This window comes from Metarhizium acridum, assembly GCF_019434415.1.
Source record: "Metarhizium acridum strain ARSEF 324 chromosome Unknown scaffold_356, whole genome shotgun sequence".
Taxonomy (NCBI): Eukaryota; Fungi; Ascomycota; class Sordariomycetes; order Hypocreales; family Clavicipitaceae; genus Metarhizium; species Metarhizium acridum.
In genome coordinates, this window is record NW_027094030.1 from 416,256 (window position 1) to 432,685 (window position 16,430).

At 54.3% G+C, this 16,430-nt stretch overlaps 7 protein-coding genes across 8 annotated transcripts; 4 read left to right on the forward strand and 3 right to left on the reverse strand.

The window, feature by feature from the left end:
- Positions 1-64: 64 nt before the first annotated feature.
- SIN3_2 (Transcriptional regulatory protein sin3) lies at positions 65-2,574 on the forward strand (the record flags this gene model as incomplete). Its single annotated transcript, XM_007816934.2, has 2 exons — positions 65-213; positions 270-2,574. The coding sequence occupies 2 exons, from the start codon at positions 65-67 to the stop codon at positions 2,572-2,574; spliced, it is 2,454 nt and encodes an 817-aa protein (XP_007815125.2).
- A 115-nt stretch (positions 2,575-2,689) lies between these two features.
- Positions 2,690-3,964, forward strand: SIN3_3 (Transcriptional regulatory protein sin3; the record flags this gene model as incomplete). The annotated part of the gene is made up of 2 exons (XM_066120805.1): positions 2,690-3,358; positions 3,431-3,964. The coding sequence occupies 2 exons, from the start codon at positions 2,690-2,692 to the stop codon at positions 3,962-3,964; spliced, it is 1,203 nt and encodes a 400-aa protein (XP_065974133.1).
- A 933-nt stretch (positions 3,965-4,897) lies between these two features.
- J3458_015517 (uncharacterized protein) lies at positions 4,898-6,115 on the forward strand (the record flags this gene model as incomplete). The annotated part of the gene is made up of 2 exons (XM_007816935.2): positions 4,898-5,511; positions 5,581-6,115. The coding sequence occupies 2 exons, from the start codon at positions 4,898-4,900 to the stop codon at positions 6,113-6,115; spliced, it is 1,149 nt and encodes a 382-aa protein (XP_007815126.2).
- Positions 6,116-6,967: 852 nt separating this feature from the next.
- Positions 6,968-8,169, forward strand: J3458_015518 (uncharacterized protein). 2 transcript variants are annotated; one of them, XM_066120806.1, is made up of 3 exons: positions 6,968-7,412; positions 7,478-7,765; positions 7,819-8,169. In XM_066120806.1, exons 1-3 carry the CDS (start codon positions 7,050-7,052, stop codon positions 8,056-8,058), a joined length of 891 nt encoding a protein of 296 aa, XP_065974134.1. In that variant the 5' UTR covers positions 6,968-7,049; the 3' UTR covers positions 8,059-8,169. The 2 variants fall into 2 exon arrangements, with proteins under 2 accessions (XP_065974134.1, XP_065974135.1); XM_066120807.1 differs by having other exon boundaries at positions 6,968-7,122; positions 7,216-7,765.
- J3458_015519 (uncharacterized protein) lies at positions 7,266-9,820 on the reverse strand (the record flags this gene model as incomplete). The annotated part of the gene is made up of 3 exons (XM_066120808.1): positions 7,266-9,524; positions 9,575-9,743; positions 9,810-9,820. The coding sequence occupies 3 exons, from the start codon at positions 9,818-9,820 to the stop codon at positions 8,652-8,654; spliced, it is 1,053 nt and encodes a 350-aa protein (XP_065974136.1). The 3' UTR covers positions 7,266-8,651.
- A 1,190-nt stretch (positions 9,821-11,010) lies between these two features.
- On the reverse strand, positions 11,011-12,832 carry NMT1_1 (glycylpeptide N-tetradecanoyltransferase; the record flags this gene model as incomplete). Its single annotated transcript, XM_066120809.1, has 3 exons — positions 11,011-11,403; positions 11,480-12,056; positions 12,147-12,832. The coding sequence occupies 3 exons, from the start codon at positions 12,830-12,832 to the stop codon at positions 11,011-11,013; spliced, it is 1,656 nt and encodes a 551-aa protein (XP_065974137.1).
- A 485-nt stretch (positions 12,833-13,317) lies between these two features.
- Positions 13,318-14,772, reverse strand: J3458_015521 (uncharacterized protein; the record flags this gene model as incomplete). The annotated part of the gene is made up of 6 exons (XM_066120810.1): positions 13,318-13,382; positions 13,438-14,140; positions 14,207-14,214; positions 14,273-14,476; positions 14,535-14,608; positions 14,669-14,772. 6 exons carry the CDS (start codon positions 14,770-14,772, stop codon positions 13,318-13,320), a joined length of 1,158 nt encoding a protein of 385 aa, XP_065974138.1.
- Between the last annotated feature and the right edge of the window lie 1,658 nt (positions 14,773-16,430).

A 16,430-nucleotide genomic window follows, 5' to 3' on the forward strand; every position in this document is an offset into this window, starting at 1 on the left:
TCTGTGGTGAAGATACGGAGCGATGGGCCCTTTACCACAGTTTTCTCGTATATGGCTTTCCTTTATGTTGCGAAGGCTGTGCGGATCAAGCGCTAACTTTGTGAAATCCCAGGATGCGTTGACCTATTTGGACCAAGTCAAGGTCCAGTTCCATGACCAACCCGATGTTTATAATAGATTCTTGGACATTATGAAGGATTTCAAGAGTCAAGCGTATGTGTTTGCATCCTGGCGCTAAAATTTGGAACTTTTCTGACCTGTGGTAATAGCATTGACACACCGGGAGTTATTAATCGAGTCTCTGAACTGTTTGCCGGGCACCCAAACCTAATTCAAGGTTTTAACACATTTTTGCCTCCAGGCTACAGAATTGAATGCGGCGCTGGAAATGACCCCAATACAATCAGAGTTACAACCCCGATGGGCACCACGGTACAGTCCATTGCTGGTCGAGGCCAAGGGGAACATGGCGGTCCTGGTGCTAGCCAGCCTCTGTTCCCAGAGCGCGGCACCCAGTGGCAGCATCAGCAGCGTTCGCAGCATAGCATTGAGAGTCCAGAGGCCAACTTTAGCACACCATTGCAAAATGGCGCCAGTCTCTTTGTCCAGGCCGCTGCTCAAAGTGGCGCCTTTGACGCTCCGGGGTCAGCGCAAAGAAATGCGGCCGCTCAGGGACAATCCGGCGCTGCCGCCGCCCCAGGCGCTAGACAAACTCCGGGTCCAACCTCTGGCCCTGGAGGAGCAAGCGCTGGTCCCGGCAATCAAGCCAACATAGAGCGCCGTGGTCCAGTTGAGTTTAACCACGCCATCAGCTACGTCAACAAGATTAAGAACCGCTTCCAAGACAAGCCAGAGATTTATAAACAGTTTCTCGAAATACTGCAGACCTACCAGCGGGAACAGAAACCTATTCAGGATGTCTATGCCCAAGTTACCACTCTCTTTAACGCCGCGCCGGACCTGCTCGAGGACTTCAAACAATTCTTGCCCGAGTCCGCAGGACAAGCAAAGGCAACTCCCGGCCGTGGGGATGAAGGCGCTCCTACAGGCTCTAGCCAAACCCCCCAGCCTGGGGGACAGAAGATGCCTCCCCTGGGAAGTTTTGCTCCGCCTCCCAGCGCCAGCAAGGACAGCAAGAAGAGACCCCGTGCCGAGAAGCAAGCTGCCGCCGCTGCCGAAACCGCTCCTCCCGAGACAAACGCGACAAACAGGCTTCAGCAAAGTGTTGTAAATGGAACCGGCAAGCGGGCAAAACTCAGCCATGCCAGGGCTACTGGAGACGCATCTACTATCGAGCCTACGCTTACTCCAGTCATGCCCGAGCCGTATCCTCCTCGCCCCTCTGCCACGTCCAATCAAGAAGAAATTGCCTTCTTTGAGCGAGTCAAGAAGTTCCTTAGCAACCGATCGTCGATGAACGAGTTCTTGAAGCTGTGCAACCTTTTCAGCCAGGGCATCATTGACCGGAATACGCTCTTCCACAAGGGTGCCCTGTTCATTGGAGCCAGTCCTGACCTTATGACATTTTGGAAAACATTTGTTGGCGTGAATTCTCAAGACGTTGTAATCGAGAATCGGCCTGCGCCTCCCACGGAGAAACTATCACTGAGCAACTGCCGTGGCTACGGCCCTAGCTACAGACTCCTTCCGAAGAGGGAGCGCTTGAAGCCCTGCAGCGGTCGTGATGAGCTATGTAACTCGGTCCTCAATGACCAGTGGGCTTCACACCCGACCTGGGCTAGTGAAGATTCTGGCTTCGTTGCTCACCGAAAGAATCAGTTTGAGGAGGGTCTTCATAGGATCGAAGAAGAGCGCCATGATTACGACTTTAACATTGAGGCTAATCTCAAGTGCATTCAACTTCTGGAACCCATTGCGCAGCAAATGCTTGCCATGTCGCCTGCCGAGAGAGAAGCCTTCCATATGCCTGCCGCCCTTGCTGGCCAGAGCACTTCAATATTCAAGCGAATTACCAAGAAGATTTACGGTGAGAGGGGCATTGACGTTGTCAATGACATGTACAGCCATCCCTTTGACGTGGTACCCGTCTTGCTGGCCCGTATGAGACAAAAGGATGAAGAGTGGCGCTTCTCGCAACGCGAATGGGAGAAGGTTTGGCATGCGCAGACGGAGAACATGCACCTGAAGAGTCTGGACCACATGGGCATTTTGGTCAAGTCCACTGATAAGAGAAACTTGACTGCGAAACACCTTGTGGATGTTATCAAGACCAAGCATGAGGAGCAACGCCGTGAGCGTGCCCTCCGGGGCAAGGCCCCGCGTCACCAGCTGGTTTGGGACTTAAGCAACAAGCAGGTTATTCTTGAACTGCTTCGCTTGATGATGCTATACAGCATGCACAATGGACAGCACAGCACACAAGAGAAGGAGAGAATTTTGGACTTTTTTGAGACATTCGTCCCGGCCTTCTTTGATCTTCCCGAGGAGATGTATCAGGACAAGCTTCCCAAGATGCAGCCTGATTCCGGCGAAGACGATGTCGAGGATTCTACGCCTGCTGAATTGACCAACGGGCGAAGCCGCCGGAACTGGCAAAAAGGGGGACCTGCTTAGGGGAGTTTTGGACCCCGGGCGCAACGGTAGCAAGCCCAGGAGTCAAAAGGAAGACAGCGCTGCTTCTGGTAGCAAGGAGACCACTCCCGACGTCACCTCGGCCAATGAAGAGGAGATGGCTGATGCACCAGAGGAAGCTGCGGTGCCGGAGGTCTCGAACGAGCGCTGGATGCCAACCATTCCCAAACCTGTTGTTGTTGGCGGAGATAATGCCCTGCTTGACGAAGGCGGCGAGTTGAAGGCGGATGGCTTCTTTACCCGTCCCTGGTACAACTTCTTCTGTAACCAGACCATTTTTGTCTTCTTCAACATTTTCCAGACCCTTTACAACCGCTTGTTGGATATTCAGCAGAGCCAAGAGCTTGTTGCTCAAGCAGTCGAGCGCCTCAACAGGCCCAAGCCGGCCAGAGATATTGGTTTCACGGAGAACCACATGACCTTTTTTGAGCCGACGGATGACCCTGAGACGTACTGGCCCAAGACTGTGGAGTTGATTGAGGAGTACATTACGGGTGACGTTGACGAGAACCGTTACCAGGACGTCTTACGCCACTACTACCTTCAGAATGGATGGAAATTGTATACTATTCAGGATCTCCTGAAGACACTGTGCCGACTGGCCCTGACTTGCAGCAGCACCGATGCCAAGGAGAAGACACCGGATCTTATCCATCAGTATCTGACTAGCCGGGAAAAGGAGGAGACGAGTTACCAAACAGAAATCTCGGCACGGAAGTTTGCAGAGAAGTGTGTCAAGGACGGCGACATTTTTGTTATTTGCTGGGTAAGTTGGCGGCCCGTTGCCAAGTGAAGAGTTCAAATGCAGGGATTTCCATTTGCTAACACGCAGATCCAGTTCCCACAGAAAGCCGAAGCCACGGTGCGGTGGCTGCAGCGCGACGAGACCACGTTCTACATGGACGAAATGCAGGTCCGTGAGCGGTGGCAGTACTACATCTCGTCGTTTATCCGAGTTGAACCCACAGAGGGCATCCCCCGATCCAAGCTGCAAAAAGTTGTCCTCACGCGAAACCTCCCCTCTGGCGATGCCGACTCAGATTCAGATGAAGTACCTAAGCCACTCTCATACAGCGAGAATTTGACGACCAGCATCTGCCTTAAGAGCTCCAAGATGGTCTGGGGCCCAGGGACCTCGGAGTACTTCATCTACGACCGGTCGCCGCGAACACAGGAGGAGCGCGAGCGGCGGGAGAAATTTACCAAGGCCCTCAGCATGCACCGCGAAAGCAAGCTCCTGGAGAAGATGGTGCACAACCCATCGTGGACAAAGGACATGAGTCCCGAGGAGGTTCAGGAACAAAACAAGAACTTCCGCAAATGGATGGACGACGGGGTGGCGCCGCCCAGCGGAGACGTCGACATGGATTAGAACTCGTAGATCAAGAAGGGGGGCAGACGTGGGGGAAAAGAGAACGTAAACACATCAGCATGGGACATGTACTACATTGGGAGACGGCCAGGCTTCGGAGCAAAGGAACTTTGTTTTTATACCAGGGAATTACTACATATTGATCGACGTTTGTTTGTTTATTTCCGTAGTGTTAACGTCGGGTTCAAGTTTTATATGGAGGCAGCGTTTTATTGTTGGGGTTGTTCTTTTTCTTCTTTCTTGGTGATAAAAGCCGTTGAGGCGGACATGCATACTTGAGTAGGTGTAGGTGGTGTGGTATTGCAAGATTCAATGTTTTCCTTTGTTTGTATTCTAGATGATCAACTGATGATTGTGGGCTTTGTGCTCCTTGGCATAACAGGATGGTCGGGGCTAGTTGCTGTGCTCATTAGTCTTGGGTCAAACACGGTTGTATAAATTGGCATTTGCCCTTGGTGTGTCGACGTCTGCCAAGTTGCGAGGATGGTGATATTTCAATGGACACAGATGGGGGATGTTGATTCGGCAATGGCGCCGATGGACAATTCTGGGGTTATACGAGGCCGCAGGGTGTCGCGTGCCTCCTCGCTACATGAGCACTGCTGAGGAGGAGGAGAATCAAAGCAAGGATAAAATAGATTACTTGTGCAAAACGCCACCCGTCGAGTTATATAATATGCGTGATGCAGTTTTGGCCATTTCGCTCTTTTAGCTCAGTGCCCTTTTTATAGATTTTCAATTGCAAGTTAGGTTCTCGGGGTAAAAGTGGAGATGTGGTGTAAGTACTCCGTACGTAAAGGTTAAGCTTTTGGTGTGACAAAGTGTCATCAAGACCAAACACCACCTCGAAACGCCCACGACTTTATAGGCTTGCGTCAAGCACATCGCCTGCCTCTACCACCACGGTCCGGCAGCCAGCGAAATGGTTCCATCATGCCATCATTAATCACCATGCTCGTCGGCATCCTCCTTGCGGTGCTCGGCGCATCTCCTGCTGCCGCCCTCGCGGCCCTCACTGACGAAGACTTGCGCAGCATCCCTTCCCCCGGGGACGACTTCGACATACACACGGGCAAGCTCCTGGCGCCCATATTGATCCCCCGAGTGCCCGGCACAGAGGGCAGCTTCAAGACCCAGAAACATTTTGTCGACTTCTTCAAGTCCTCGCTGCCATTGTGGGAGCTCGCGTGGCAGAACTCGACATGCGAGACACCCCTCAGCGGCACCAAAAAAGTGCCGTTTTCCAATTTGATATTCAGTCGAGATCCTCCCGGCTCGCATCCCGGCGATGTGTCGCGGTTGACCCTCGTGGCGCACTTCGACACGCTCATCAAGCCCGAGGGCTTCGTGGGCGCCATTGATTCCGCCGCGCCGTGTGCCATGCTGATGCACGTGGCGAGGAGCATCGACGCCGCCCTGACCAAGAAGTGGAAGGAGGACGACGGCAGCGGCGGGCTGGACGAGCGGCAGGGCGTGCAGATACTGTTTCTAGACGGGGAGGAGGCCTTTAAGCAGTGGTCCGCTACGGACTCGTTGTACGGAGCGAGGTGCGTGGACTTGATAATTTCGTGTCAAAGATTCTCCCAATACTAACTGCTTTTCCTTTCCCTCTACAGATCTCTGGCCGAAGAATGGGAGATGACGTTCCACCCGGCGCTGTCGACCTTCCGCACCCCGCTCGAGAGCATATCCCTCTTCGTCCTCCTCGACCTCCTCGGCTCGCCGGACCCCAGCATCCCCTCGTACTTTCTCCCCACGCACTGGACGTACCGGAGCATGGCGGCCCTCGAGGCCCGCATGCGCGCCCTCAACCTGCTCGAGTCGAAGCCCGCCAAGCCCTTCCTCTGGAACGCGGACAAGGAGCCGCACGAGTTTTACCGCAACTTCATCGAGGACGACCACGTCCCCTTTATGCAGCGCGGCGTGAATGTGCTGCACATCATCCCCGACCGCTTCCCGGCCGTGTGGCACAAGATTGACGACGATGGCGACCACTTGGACCTGCCGACGACGCGGGACTGGGCGAGGATCGTCACGGCCTTTGTGGTGGAGTTTATGGAGCTGGGCGGGCTATTGGACGCGACGGCTGCGACGAGCGCCGGGAAGACCAGTGCTACGGGGAGCGTGCATAGCAAGAGGACTGAGCTGTGAGGATTCGGGGGCTTGGTGTTTTTGGCGTTGGGGGGCGTTTGAGGGCTTTCAACGATGTGCTTGTTTTTTCTTTGGTGGGATTTGTTGAGCGTTTGACTGTATCATGGAGATTTAGATGGCTGGTTTAGTGTACAATGCTGGATCTGTGTTAATAGAGTTGCATTTGCGGTTGATGACGCCTGAGATGGCTCTTGTTTTTGAGGCTATATAGGTGATTAGGCAAACAAAGGAGCTGGCTGCAGCTAAGCTTCCCGCTTTGCCATTTTTAATATTATATAATGGGAGCGTCCCCGAGCATTATGTCTGATTAATTAAAGGTGAAATACGAATAAATACATGATAAACCTCACACAAAGGGCGTTAATGTTTACGCCAAAGCCGGCCGCAGGCCACAGCTCGCCGCAGGCGGCCGCCGGCAGGGCTCTCGGAGGGAATAAGTTACAGCATTTGATGCCAATGTTAGCGAAGAGAGCTAGGCTAACATTTCTGGCATCAGGATCTTGTATCTGGTCACAATACCGAGTGCTCTCTCTGATAAGTTTCTCTGTGGAGCAATGCTAGGCGTATAAAGCACCTAGGTAGGTAGATACGTGGGATCGTATTAGGCACATCAATTGCTGACAGTCACACGGTTTGACCTCCTAACTGGGTAGGACCATCGTGATGGGAATTGTAGTGCAAAGTCTGGTCGTTGTCGGTAATGCTTCTACTCTGTACCTTGGACTCTATGCGTCGTCTGCACGAAGCCAACGTCGTCTTGGCCAATTCGCACTGTCCTCGCACGGCCCCACCTCCAACCACGTATGCCTCATCCCGTAAACTCCACACATAGCTGTTCCTCTTGAAGCTTGCCATCGACAAACGAACCACCCAGCACCTAACACAATGCGCTTCTCTATAGCTTCGACGGCGCTTGCCCTTGCTGGCGCGGCTCATGCCACTTACTGGACCTTCTCAGATGCTTCCGTTTCCGTGGGTTCCAAGACATCTGACAAGACGGTCGAGAAGTAAGCTCTTTCCCTTACGCGCCCACCGCTGCGCGCGGCAGCGACAGACGGCTGTTCAATTGCGCACGACTGACGACTATTCCTCCTTTCCAGATTCTCTGATGCCGACCGGGTTAGGAGGACAATCAACTTTGGACTACCAAGATACCCTCAAGGTAGCGCTGACTACCAAGGAGGGATCCAAGGCCAAGAGACCGCACCAGGCGTTCCTGGTAATTAGGGAAGCTTCCGGGCTGGAGGCGCCGTTTGCTCTGACTGTGAAGGAGTCCGGCAAGGGCGTTGTTCAAATTGTACGTCGGGGCTGCAAAGCTGTGTGCTGATGCAAAGGTTTCGGAAGATTCTAATCTCCTCACAGAGCCACAAGGACCTCCCCGCCCAGCTTCTCACCGCGGCCGCTCCCCTCGAAGCCAGCCTCGTCCTTGGATCGATGGGGCCGACAAAGGGCTCCGTGACGCCCGTCTTCGACATCGCTGTCAAATTGGACCCCGGCCATCCTACTCCCAGTCCCGACGCTCCCCTGCGGTACGGCAAGCTCGCCGAGATCCATCACATCTTCCGCGCGGACCCAAAGAACCCGCCCAAGATTGTGTCGCTCGTGTTTTCGCTTGCTGTCCTGGCCACGGTGCCCGCTCTCTTCATTGGGGTATTGCCTCCTTTTCCTCTTGGCCCTTGGTAATTACGTTCTAACTGTTGTAGTGGATTGGCCTTGGCGGCAACTTGGGCCACGCCTCAAAGGCCATTGGCAATGCACCGCTCTCGCACGCACTCTTTTTCGGATCCATCATCGCCATGGAGGGAGTCTTCTTTTTGTACTATAGCGCGTGGAACTTGTTCCAGACACTGCCGGCGATGGGTGTCGTGGCGGTTGTTGCGTTTTTCAGCGGCACCAAGGCTCTTGGGGAGGTGCAGGCCCGACGATTGGCTGGGGAGAGGTAAAAACTGGTGAATTCGCGGGGGAAACAATCTGGGGAGTGAAAACATGTAGTGGATGTGATGGTGTCATTGACGCTATAGAGCTACGCTGGACAGGATGAGGGCGGTGAATAACGTAAGACATGTTATCAAAAAAATAGACTCAAAGATGCTGCGCGCGATATGCTGTAATTGGAAGGGCCATGCGGACAGACTTTTGTGCTTCTGTGATTGAAGATTGTTTACATATGGGCTCGCATGCAGAGCCGTTATCTCGGTGATGCGTGAATGAGCAGTGGTTTTTGCCGTGACGAATGAGTCACATAGTTTCTGATACCTATATATGTATATATATTCATGTATATACATTGACGGAGAAACCACCGCCGGCTGAAGATTCCCGCAAGCGTCAAGCGCGCGTCAACCCTTGCCTTCCCTCGGCCTCCTGAGCAGCCCTCCATCGACCAAATGTTTAAGATGTACCATAGTAATACACCGGTGCATGAATAAAAAGCCCATATTCAAGTCTGTACCAACCGCTTCTATAAAACAGCAAAAAAAAAAAAAGCAACCCAAAGTCATCAGACCGCACGCACGCACACATGATGAAGCCACCATCACAGCTTCGACCAAGCGCGCAGCCTCTCATCCATGAAGCCGTTGAACCACACACTCCTCTCGAAAATGGGCGCATGGCCCATGTCATCAACCAGCATGACCACGCCCGGCTCAACCAGACGCGCCAGGCGCTCGCCATTCCTCACCACGAGCATCTTGTCCGCCGTGCCGTGCAGCACCAGGATGCGCTCCCTGCCCACGGCGTCGGCCATGCTGCGCAGCTGCGCGGGCGACTTGCTGTGCCCCGCCGCGGCGAGGAGCTGGCACGCGAAGCCGGCGAGGGTGAAGGCGCCCGGGCTGCGGCGCTTGTGCAGCTCCTGCGCCTGGAAGCGCTGGAAGTTGGACCCGAAGCGCGGGTACTCGCCGTCCGGGGTGTCGGCGGGCGCGCACATGGGCGAGCGCGCGGGCGAGGGGACTCGCAGGCCGTCGGGGGCTCGGAGGAAGGCGGGCGGGAAGATGGCCAGGGCGGTGTCGCGGATGGCCCGGGCCTCGGTCTTGGGCCGCAGCATGGCGACGCGGTCGAGGGCGGCGCGGGCGGGCGTCTTGCCGCTGTCGACGCGCGCGCTGGTGCACAGCAGCGAGAGCGACTGCACGCGCCGCGGCGCCAGGCACGCCAGCTCCTGCGCGACCATGCCGCCCAGCGAGATGCCCACGACGTTGAGCTGCCGCGGCCGCGTCCACCCGACGTGGTCGGCCACCTCGAGCACGTCGGCCGCCATGCCGCTCGTCGTGTACCGCCCCAGCGGCTTGTCGGACCGCCCGACGCCGCGGTTGTCGAGGACGAGCACCGAGTTCTGGTCCCCGTGGAGGTGGCCGAAGTGGTGCGTCTGGATCTGCCACGACGTGATTGTGCCGGCGAGGCCCATGATGAGCTGCCCGGTGTTAGGTGGCGGCATGCTTGTTCTGGACCGAGGAGACGTACGATGAGCTTGGTTGGGCCGTTGCCGTGCACTTCCCAGTAGAGGTTGAAGGGGCCGCCGCGGCCCTCGCCCACGGGCAGGTGGCCTGATGAGTGAGGCTCGAGCTTCCAGACGGTGCCTTTGTATGCTGGGTGGTTGGTGGTTTCCTCCACCGAGGGGAAGTTGTATGTTCTGAGGCGTGGATGGTTTCGTCAGCTCTGGCTTAGTTTTGAATAGGTAGTGGGACATGGGACGTACGGTTCCGCCATGGTTTCTACGGGGGGGAATGTGTCTCGGTGGTGCGGTGACGATGCCGAGGTTTGGAGTTTGGTAATGGTTTCTCCTTTTTTTGGCGGCGAGACGGCGGGGTTCGGGGGAAGCAACACTCTGCTGGCTCGAGACTGTTTTTACGTTGTAAGGGGCCTCTCGCTGGTGACGTGAGGCTGCTTTGCTCGTGATGGCAGGTTTGGCTTCATGTCGTCTTGGTGCACGCGCGGCCGGAGCGGACTGTTGTTTTTCGCTCCGACGGAGTTTCTGGCGACATTGACGGATGTTGAAGGTTGGTGCGAACCCCAGACGCCTCATCCGAGTGAGCAGCCGTCTGGGGTTCAGCCACAGGGTGCTTTACGGAGTACACTCGCCCGTCTTTGATCTCACACACCTAACCCACGAACGGGCTTCGACTGTTCCATCTTCGCAACCAGGACCACTTTGTGCCCATCGCCCCGAGAGTTCGGTAAATATACAGTACAGTGGGCGGCAAAAAGTATTAAACCAGATCAGGTACCTGGCTATCGCGCTTTATACCATCAATTGATGAGATATTACAGTATATTCGTGTATACTTCTCGGTGGCTAAATATATGTATGCCATAGACTGGAGCTCGCCGAATCCCGTGGTCTATTGGCGCTCACATACCCGTTCATGTGCTTCATAAACCCCATTCCACTCTTGCAAGTGAGTGGTCCGACTCTGCTTCTGCGTCACTAGCCTTGGTCCAAGTCTGTTCATGAATACGGAACAAGCGACCGGCACCGCGACTCTTCGGTCGGGCAAACAAGAGGCCTCGCTGCGCGCAGACAGTCGTGCTCTGCCTCAAGACGGGGGGGACTAGTTTGAGGCACGCACTTTCATTGTGGTGACACACGGTAAAACAGACCGGTTCAGTATTGCGCTCCAACGGCGGATACAGTACCAAAGTACGCATCTGACTCCGCGCCACGCGGAAGCGGATGCTTGTGAAAAGCAGCATGTATTGCAAATCAGCTACCTTTAACCAGAACGGCATGGAACTTTGTACTTTGCCAGACTATCGTAGCGCACAAGGCATCCCAAGTTCGTTCATGGACTGCTTCACTCCTACAAAACACGGTCGGTGGCGGTCCCCTATGCTCGTGAATGGCAATGCTTTCTTTGGCTATCGTCACACATCATTTATTGCTACTGGGACTCCTACTCCTACGGCATCACCAGCCCAACGCCACTCAAATGGTCCTCGTCCAGCTGATTCTTGGCATCGACACCGCCGGAAATCGGGCTGGCCCGATAATTGAACAGGTAGTAATGGAGCTGCCCGTCGCCTCCGCCAAACTTTTGCTGCTCCAGGAACAGCGCATTGTCCATGAGCGACAGCGCGTTGAACACATCCAGCTTGGCCCTCTTGGCGAGGATCAGGGCGTCGTTTATGAGCGCGTTGAGACGAGTTTTGAGAGACGGCTTGTCAAACGGCTCGCTGAGGCCGGTCTCGCTGGCGTAGTAGAAGAGGTAGGCGACGCGGAGGACGTCGTTGTTCTTGATGATGGAGGATTCGACGCAGAAGAAGGAGAAGAAGTCGGTGATTTTGCCATTGTTCTGGATTATGCATGGTCAGACTTGAGAGGCGTCGTAGGTGCTTAGCTCGGCCTTGGGGGGCAAATTCGTCACGTACCTCGACTACATAGGACCAAATCACCTGCTTCGAGTCCTTCTTGGGCAAGAACCAGTGACGGGCTTCCTCCGCGGTAAACTCTGGCGCCATGTCGTACCGCGCCAGGTATCTCTTCAGCAGGCCCACGACGGCATCCACGTCCTCGTCTTGCATTTCGCGCAGGCCCTTTGTGGCCGTGGTCTCCGGCAGCGCGTACTTGCGCACCTGGTATTCCGGCTTGCTGCCCGCGGGCAGGGGACTGAAGCCGCACGCGTGCAGCTTCTTCCAGTTGAGCGCGCGGTGGTAGTACCGGCATGTGCTCACGGGCCGGGGCAGCACGACGCCGGCCGTGTACAGGCCCTGCCAGACGCCGTCCAGGTTGCTGACGCGGGTGACCTCCTTGATGAGGACCGGCGCGAGGCGCTTGCCGCGGAGCTTCTTGTGCACGCAGAGAAAGTTGACCTCGGACGACGTGAAGGTCTTGTCGCGCACGCGAATGTGCACGGGGATGGCCGAGATGAAGGCCACCAGCTTGCGGGATTGCGATGCTCGCACACCAATGTGGTATTTGCGCTGCCAGCCCGGCGCCATCATGGCCCTGGGTCTCAGGTTAGGTGATTTCGTAGAAATATCTCGAGCTTTTACTTTCTTTCCTTTCTTTGAGGGGCCACACCTGGGCAAGACTTACCATCTGAGCACCTCGGGGATATAGTTGAAGCGGAACATGGCCTCGTCATCCTCGACGTAGTGCCCGTTCAACAGCTCATACACCTCCTTCATTTCTCCGTCGTCCATCAAATCCACCGTCACCCACTCGAACCCAGCCACCAGCGGCTGTGGCTCCTTGTCGATATCCTCGACCTTTTGAATCTTCAATGGGCCGTCCTCAACCTTGCCCCCCTCCTCGCCAAACTTGGGCACGGGCTGCGTCTGCCAGAACTTGTACGCGCCCATGTCCTTGGCATTCTTGCCGCTGGCTGCCAGGCCAGTCATGATGTCGGCGAGGTTCATGTTCTTGAGCATACTGGCGACTTGGTCGGGGGACGGGTTCGAGCTGCCAGACGCAGCCGCGAGCTCTTGCATGAGGCCGGGGTTGAGAGACACCAGCTCCTTCATTTGCTGAGGCGTCAAGCCGCCTATGGCCTTTTTCACGTCGTCCGCCTGCTTCTGCTCGTCGGATTTGCCCGTCAGGAGCTGCTTGGCCTTCTTGCGCTTCGACTTCTTCTTCTTGCTGCCGGTGGACGTCCCTGCCGGTGTGTCGGCGCCCGTGGTGGCGGCGGCGGGCTCGTCATCTTCGGACTCGGATTCGCCCTGGTCGACTTGTTTGCCCTTGTCGACAATGGGCTCGGCCATCTTGGACTCTTCGGGCGGCATGTTGGGAGCGGTGCGCCTTTGCACGTGGTGCCACTGGTGATGGTGTTGAAGCTGAAACGTTGAGACGAGCCGGGGCTCTTTTTTGGTGGGTTAGATGGTGGGATGGTGGGGGGGTTTGCAGGTCTCAGTTCAACAATCGACGTCTGGAGGTTGCGGGGTTGCGCATTTGTCCAAGTGCGCTCCTCCATCTTTGTCCTCTTGTCACCAAGCTTGGCCGTCGACATGTCTGTCGCCCTCGCTAGATAACACGCCTACAATATGCTCGCGACAGGGATATCATGACATTATCCACTTGGCTGCATCCATAAGCTGACGCCTTGCGGCTGTGTACGGACGACAGGCAGACGCGTTCGTCTCCTTCTGGACGGTTGCACACGAGCCAAAGCATGGTATCTGGAGGGTTGTGAAGAATCGCGGGACCACCTATATGGTTTTGTAGACTGATTTCTCTTACAATATATAGTATAAAATTGTCTATTTCATTACTACTCGTCAAAACACCTCATTACTGCTCTCAGCACGGGCGAAGAAGCTACGATTTCATTATGGCCTAAGCCCATGTCAGCTCCCGCCGAGACAGTCACTGCCAGCGCTCAACCACTTACCTCCGTGAAGAACCAATTGCTGTCTGATAACAGTATCCGGGTTAGACTTTACAGTTACTGAAAAGCCGTCGCCTCCGGGGCTGAGCTCCATGTGCCTCTCTTTGAACTGGTCAAACTCGGTTTGGTTGAGGCCATTGGTTGTTGCATTGGCTGCTGCCTGGAAAAGAATGTCCTCATGCTGCCACGGGATGTCCCAGTCGCTGTAGGCATGGATCAGCTCCAGGCGCAGCCTCCTCTTGGTGTTGCGCACGATGCTGGCAAGTCGATCCGCGGAATGCCACTTGTCCACAACGTACGTCTGCAGGTACTTGACGGCAGAGGGCCAGGCTGCAAGCGGTCCCATGACTGGGAAAACGCCGCTAATGCGGTACCCCGTCAGCAAATTGGCGAGATCGCTGAATCCAGCAACGAGAACGAGGCCGGCGAAGTCAACGCCCTTGCGGGCAAATCGCTCAGCTACACCGCTTGTCACCGCCGTCCCCAGGCTGTGGCCAAACAGGAGGATTCTAGTAGACGGAATGCCAGCCACGTTCATGGCCCAATTGACGAGTGTCTCTGCGTCCTGGATGAGGCCCTCTTCGCTGGGAACGCCTGTGGAATGACCGTAGCCACGGTAGTCAATGGCAACTACGTGATATGATGACGTGTCGGTTAGTGAGTGGTAGCTGTCTGCCCTAAACATCTGAGCAATGTGACCGGCATTCTAGGACAGGAATCCGTTAGCATGGTCAAGTGATTCGCAGCTCAGCCTCGGCAACGGGGAACAAACTCCGTGAACTATGAACATGTTAGGACAAATGCGCGTAAACTTGGAAACCTAGCAGAAAGTGCTTACAATACAGAATCAATTTGGCCTTGGGGTCCGATTTTAGTAAACGGAACGATTCTGTACTGGTAATGTCAAGGGGGACAGTCTCGGATGACGCCCCTTGCACGATTTGGTCCTCATGCTTATGATACAGAGGGAGAGGCAAAACGTGCCATGCGTAGAGATAGTTGTCGTCGGGTGTTTTCAAGTAAAAGGGTGCAACTTGATGCTCTGGTGAAAGTGGTTAATTACCCTTGTTCGCGGTGCCATGTCCATTGGCGAAACCAACTTGCAAACCCCCATCTCTCTGGCTCGTTCACGTCAGACCAGAATAGTGTGTTGAACTTGTGCGCGTATAGGAAGCTAAAAGACAAGTTAGCCAGAGCTGAGACGTTTCATGATTCGTGAGATAAAGCCACGTACTGTCGCTGGAAGAATGGTATCACGGCTAAACTCCAAAAGACTGTGTACAAGGCCAGCGGGCCAAGGACAGCCAGGGAGGCCGTCCGAATGAGCGACTTTGTCATGGCAGATGAATGGGAACTTTGGGTGTTTGTAATCTCCCTGTAGATTGTCAAATAAAAGCTTAAGCTTGCACTTGCCCCTCGTCTTATATGATCGGTGAATTGGACACGGGCTGACGGTAGTCGGAGATGTTCGGTGGCAGCCTTGGCGAGTCGGCGGCTTTTTGAGCAAGGGTGGTAACAGCAAGGTCACCGGAAGTACCGGCGACTATTGAACCGGGATGCAGAGAAATCAGCGGCTATGGCCAGTTCTACTCACATTAATTGATGTGCAGCGGATGATTGTCTTCCTCTCTCAGTGCTCCCTCGTGCCTCGGCGACGTGCCTGTGCTTCGGCAGCAAAAGGGCTGGGACCAGGAACCAGGTACCAGGTACCAGGCACCAACCGGTGAGCAGGCAGGCACTGATGGTCGACAGCAGGACAGGGAGTGCTGCCTGGCTGGCAAGTTTGGGGCTCTGCGGTTAGTTGCCTCAGATTGTCTTAGTAAGCGCTCAGGTTCGTGCCAATAGTAGTTATGTCGCCACCACAAAATGGCAAGCTCCAAGTCTCTCTGCCTCACACACAGAGCCTCACAGGGCCTCATGTCACCACCAACTTAGGGCAAGCCCCGCCTCCTGGCTCCACGTTAAACTGATTGGGTTTGGTACCCTTGCTGCTTTTGCCTCCCCTAGTCGGGGCTTAGCTTGGTTAGTTATATATATATATATATTAATATCCCTCCGGGATGAGGATAAACTACCAAAACGTGTTATTTAGTAGCTTTTTCGGCGGCCCTGGCCTTCTTTTTAGTTACTATTCCTGCCATGTTTTACTAGCGTCTGACGCATCGCAATGTGTTTATAGTGTCTGGTATTACGTGGTTTATTACGGTTCTCTAGCCTAGGTACAGCTAGTATATTATATTACTTGTCGTTATAAAAATTAATAAATTATATAAGTTTATCCTTTCTTTTACTTATTAAAATCTTATACTTGTTAATTTTATATATATATTTTATAAGTTATTATTTCATGCTACTAAATATCTTGTGTTTAGCTCTTTTTTTTTTAATTTTTATTTTTTAATTCACTTAATAATTATTCCTTTAAACTTATTTATGATTATACCCTCTACTAGCATTTGCCGAGGTAAAGCGAACCTATACTCGTCTTCTATCGGGGACAATAACATTGAGCGGTATGTAGACGACAAGAAGAACTGGGTGTTCCGAGCCAGCATCCAGGACATCTGACACGTCATGCCCATGTTCTGGTCGCGTTACGAGGAAAGGAACCAAAAAGGAGGTCGGTGGTACTGAAAGCCGGATCTGATAGTTATGCAATGCTATATTGGGCGCAGTGCGATAAATTCTTGTGTGCCCAACCATGTTAGCCGCCTCGTCGAAAGCAATTTCAACAACAGTACCACAAGGCGGAGAATCGTCGCGGGACTGGAGAGATACTTATGGATTCTATCATAGGAAGTCAATACCGGCATTCTTGCATGGTGTGTGGAGCAATTTATGCGCCACCTTGTCTCTGTTGTTCGAATCAAGAGAGACAATAATAGATGGACCGGTCGATGACTTGACGACCGTTGCCCATGAGGTGCTACAAAGCAGAACAACCTCAATTTGTGTTACAGACCCGGCCCGGCCCGTCCAGGCCATTATCCCTCGCG

What these genes read in the sequence shown, in the direction of transcription:
- J3458_015518 (XM_066120806.1), top strand. Translation starts at nt 7,050, where the DNA reads ATGCCACTTACTGGACCTTCTCAGATGCTTCCGTTTCCGTGGGTTCCA. An exon ending in GCAAGGGCGTTGTTCAAATT is followed by an intron (nt 7,413 to 7,477) that starts GTACGTCGGGGC and finishes ATCTCCTCACAG; the next exon opens with AGCCACAAGGACCTCCCCGC. An exon ending in TGCCCGCTCTCTTCATTGGG is followed by an intron (nt 7,766 to 7,818) that starts GTATTGCCTCCT and finishes TAACTGTTGTAG; the next exon opens with TGGATTGGCCTTGGCGGCAA.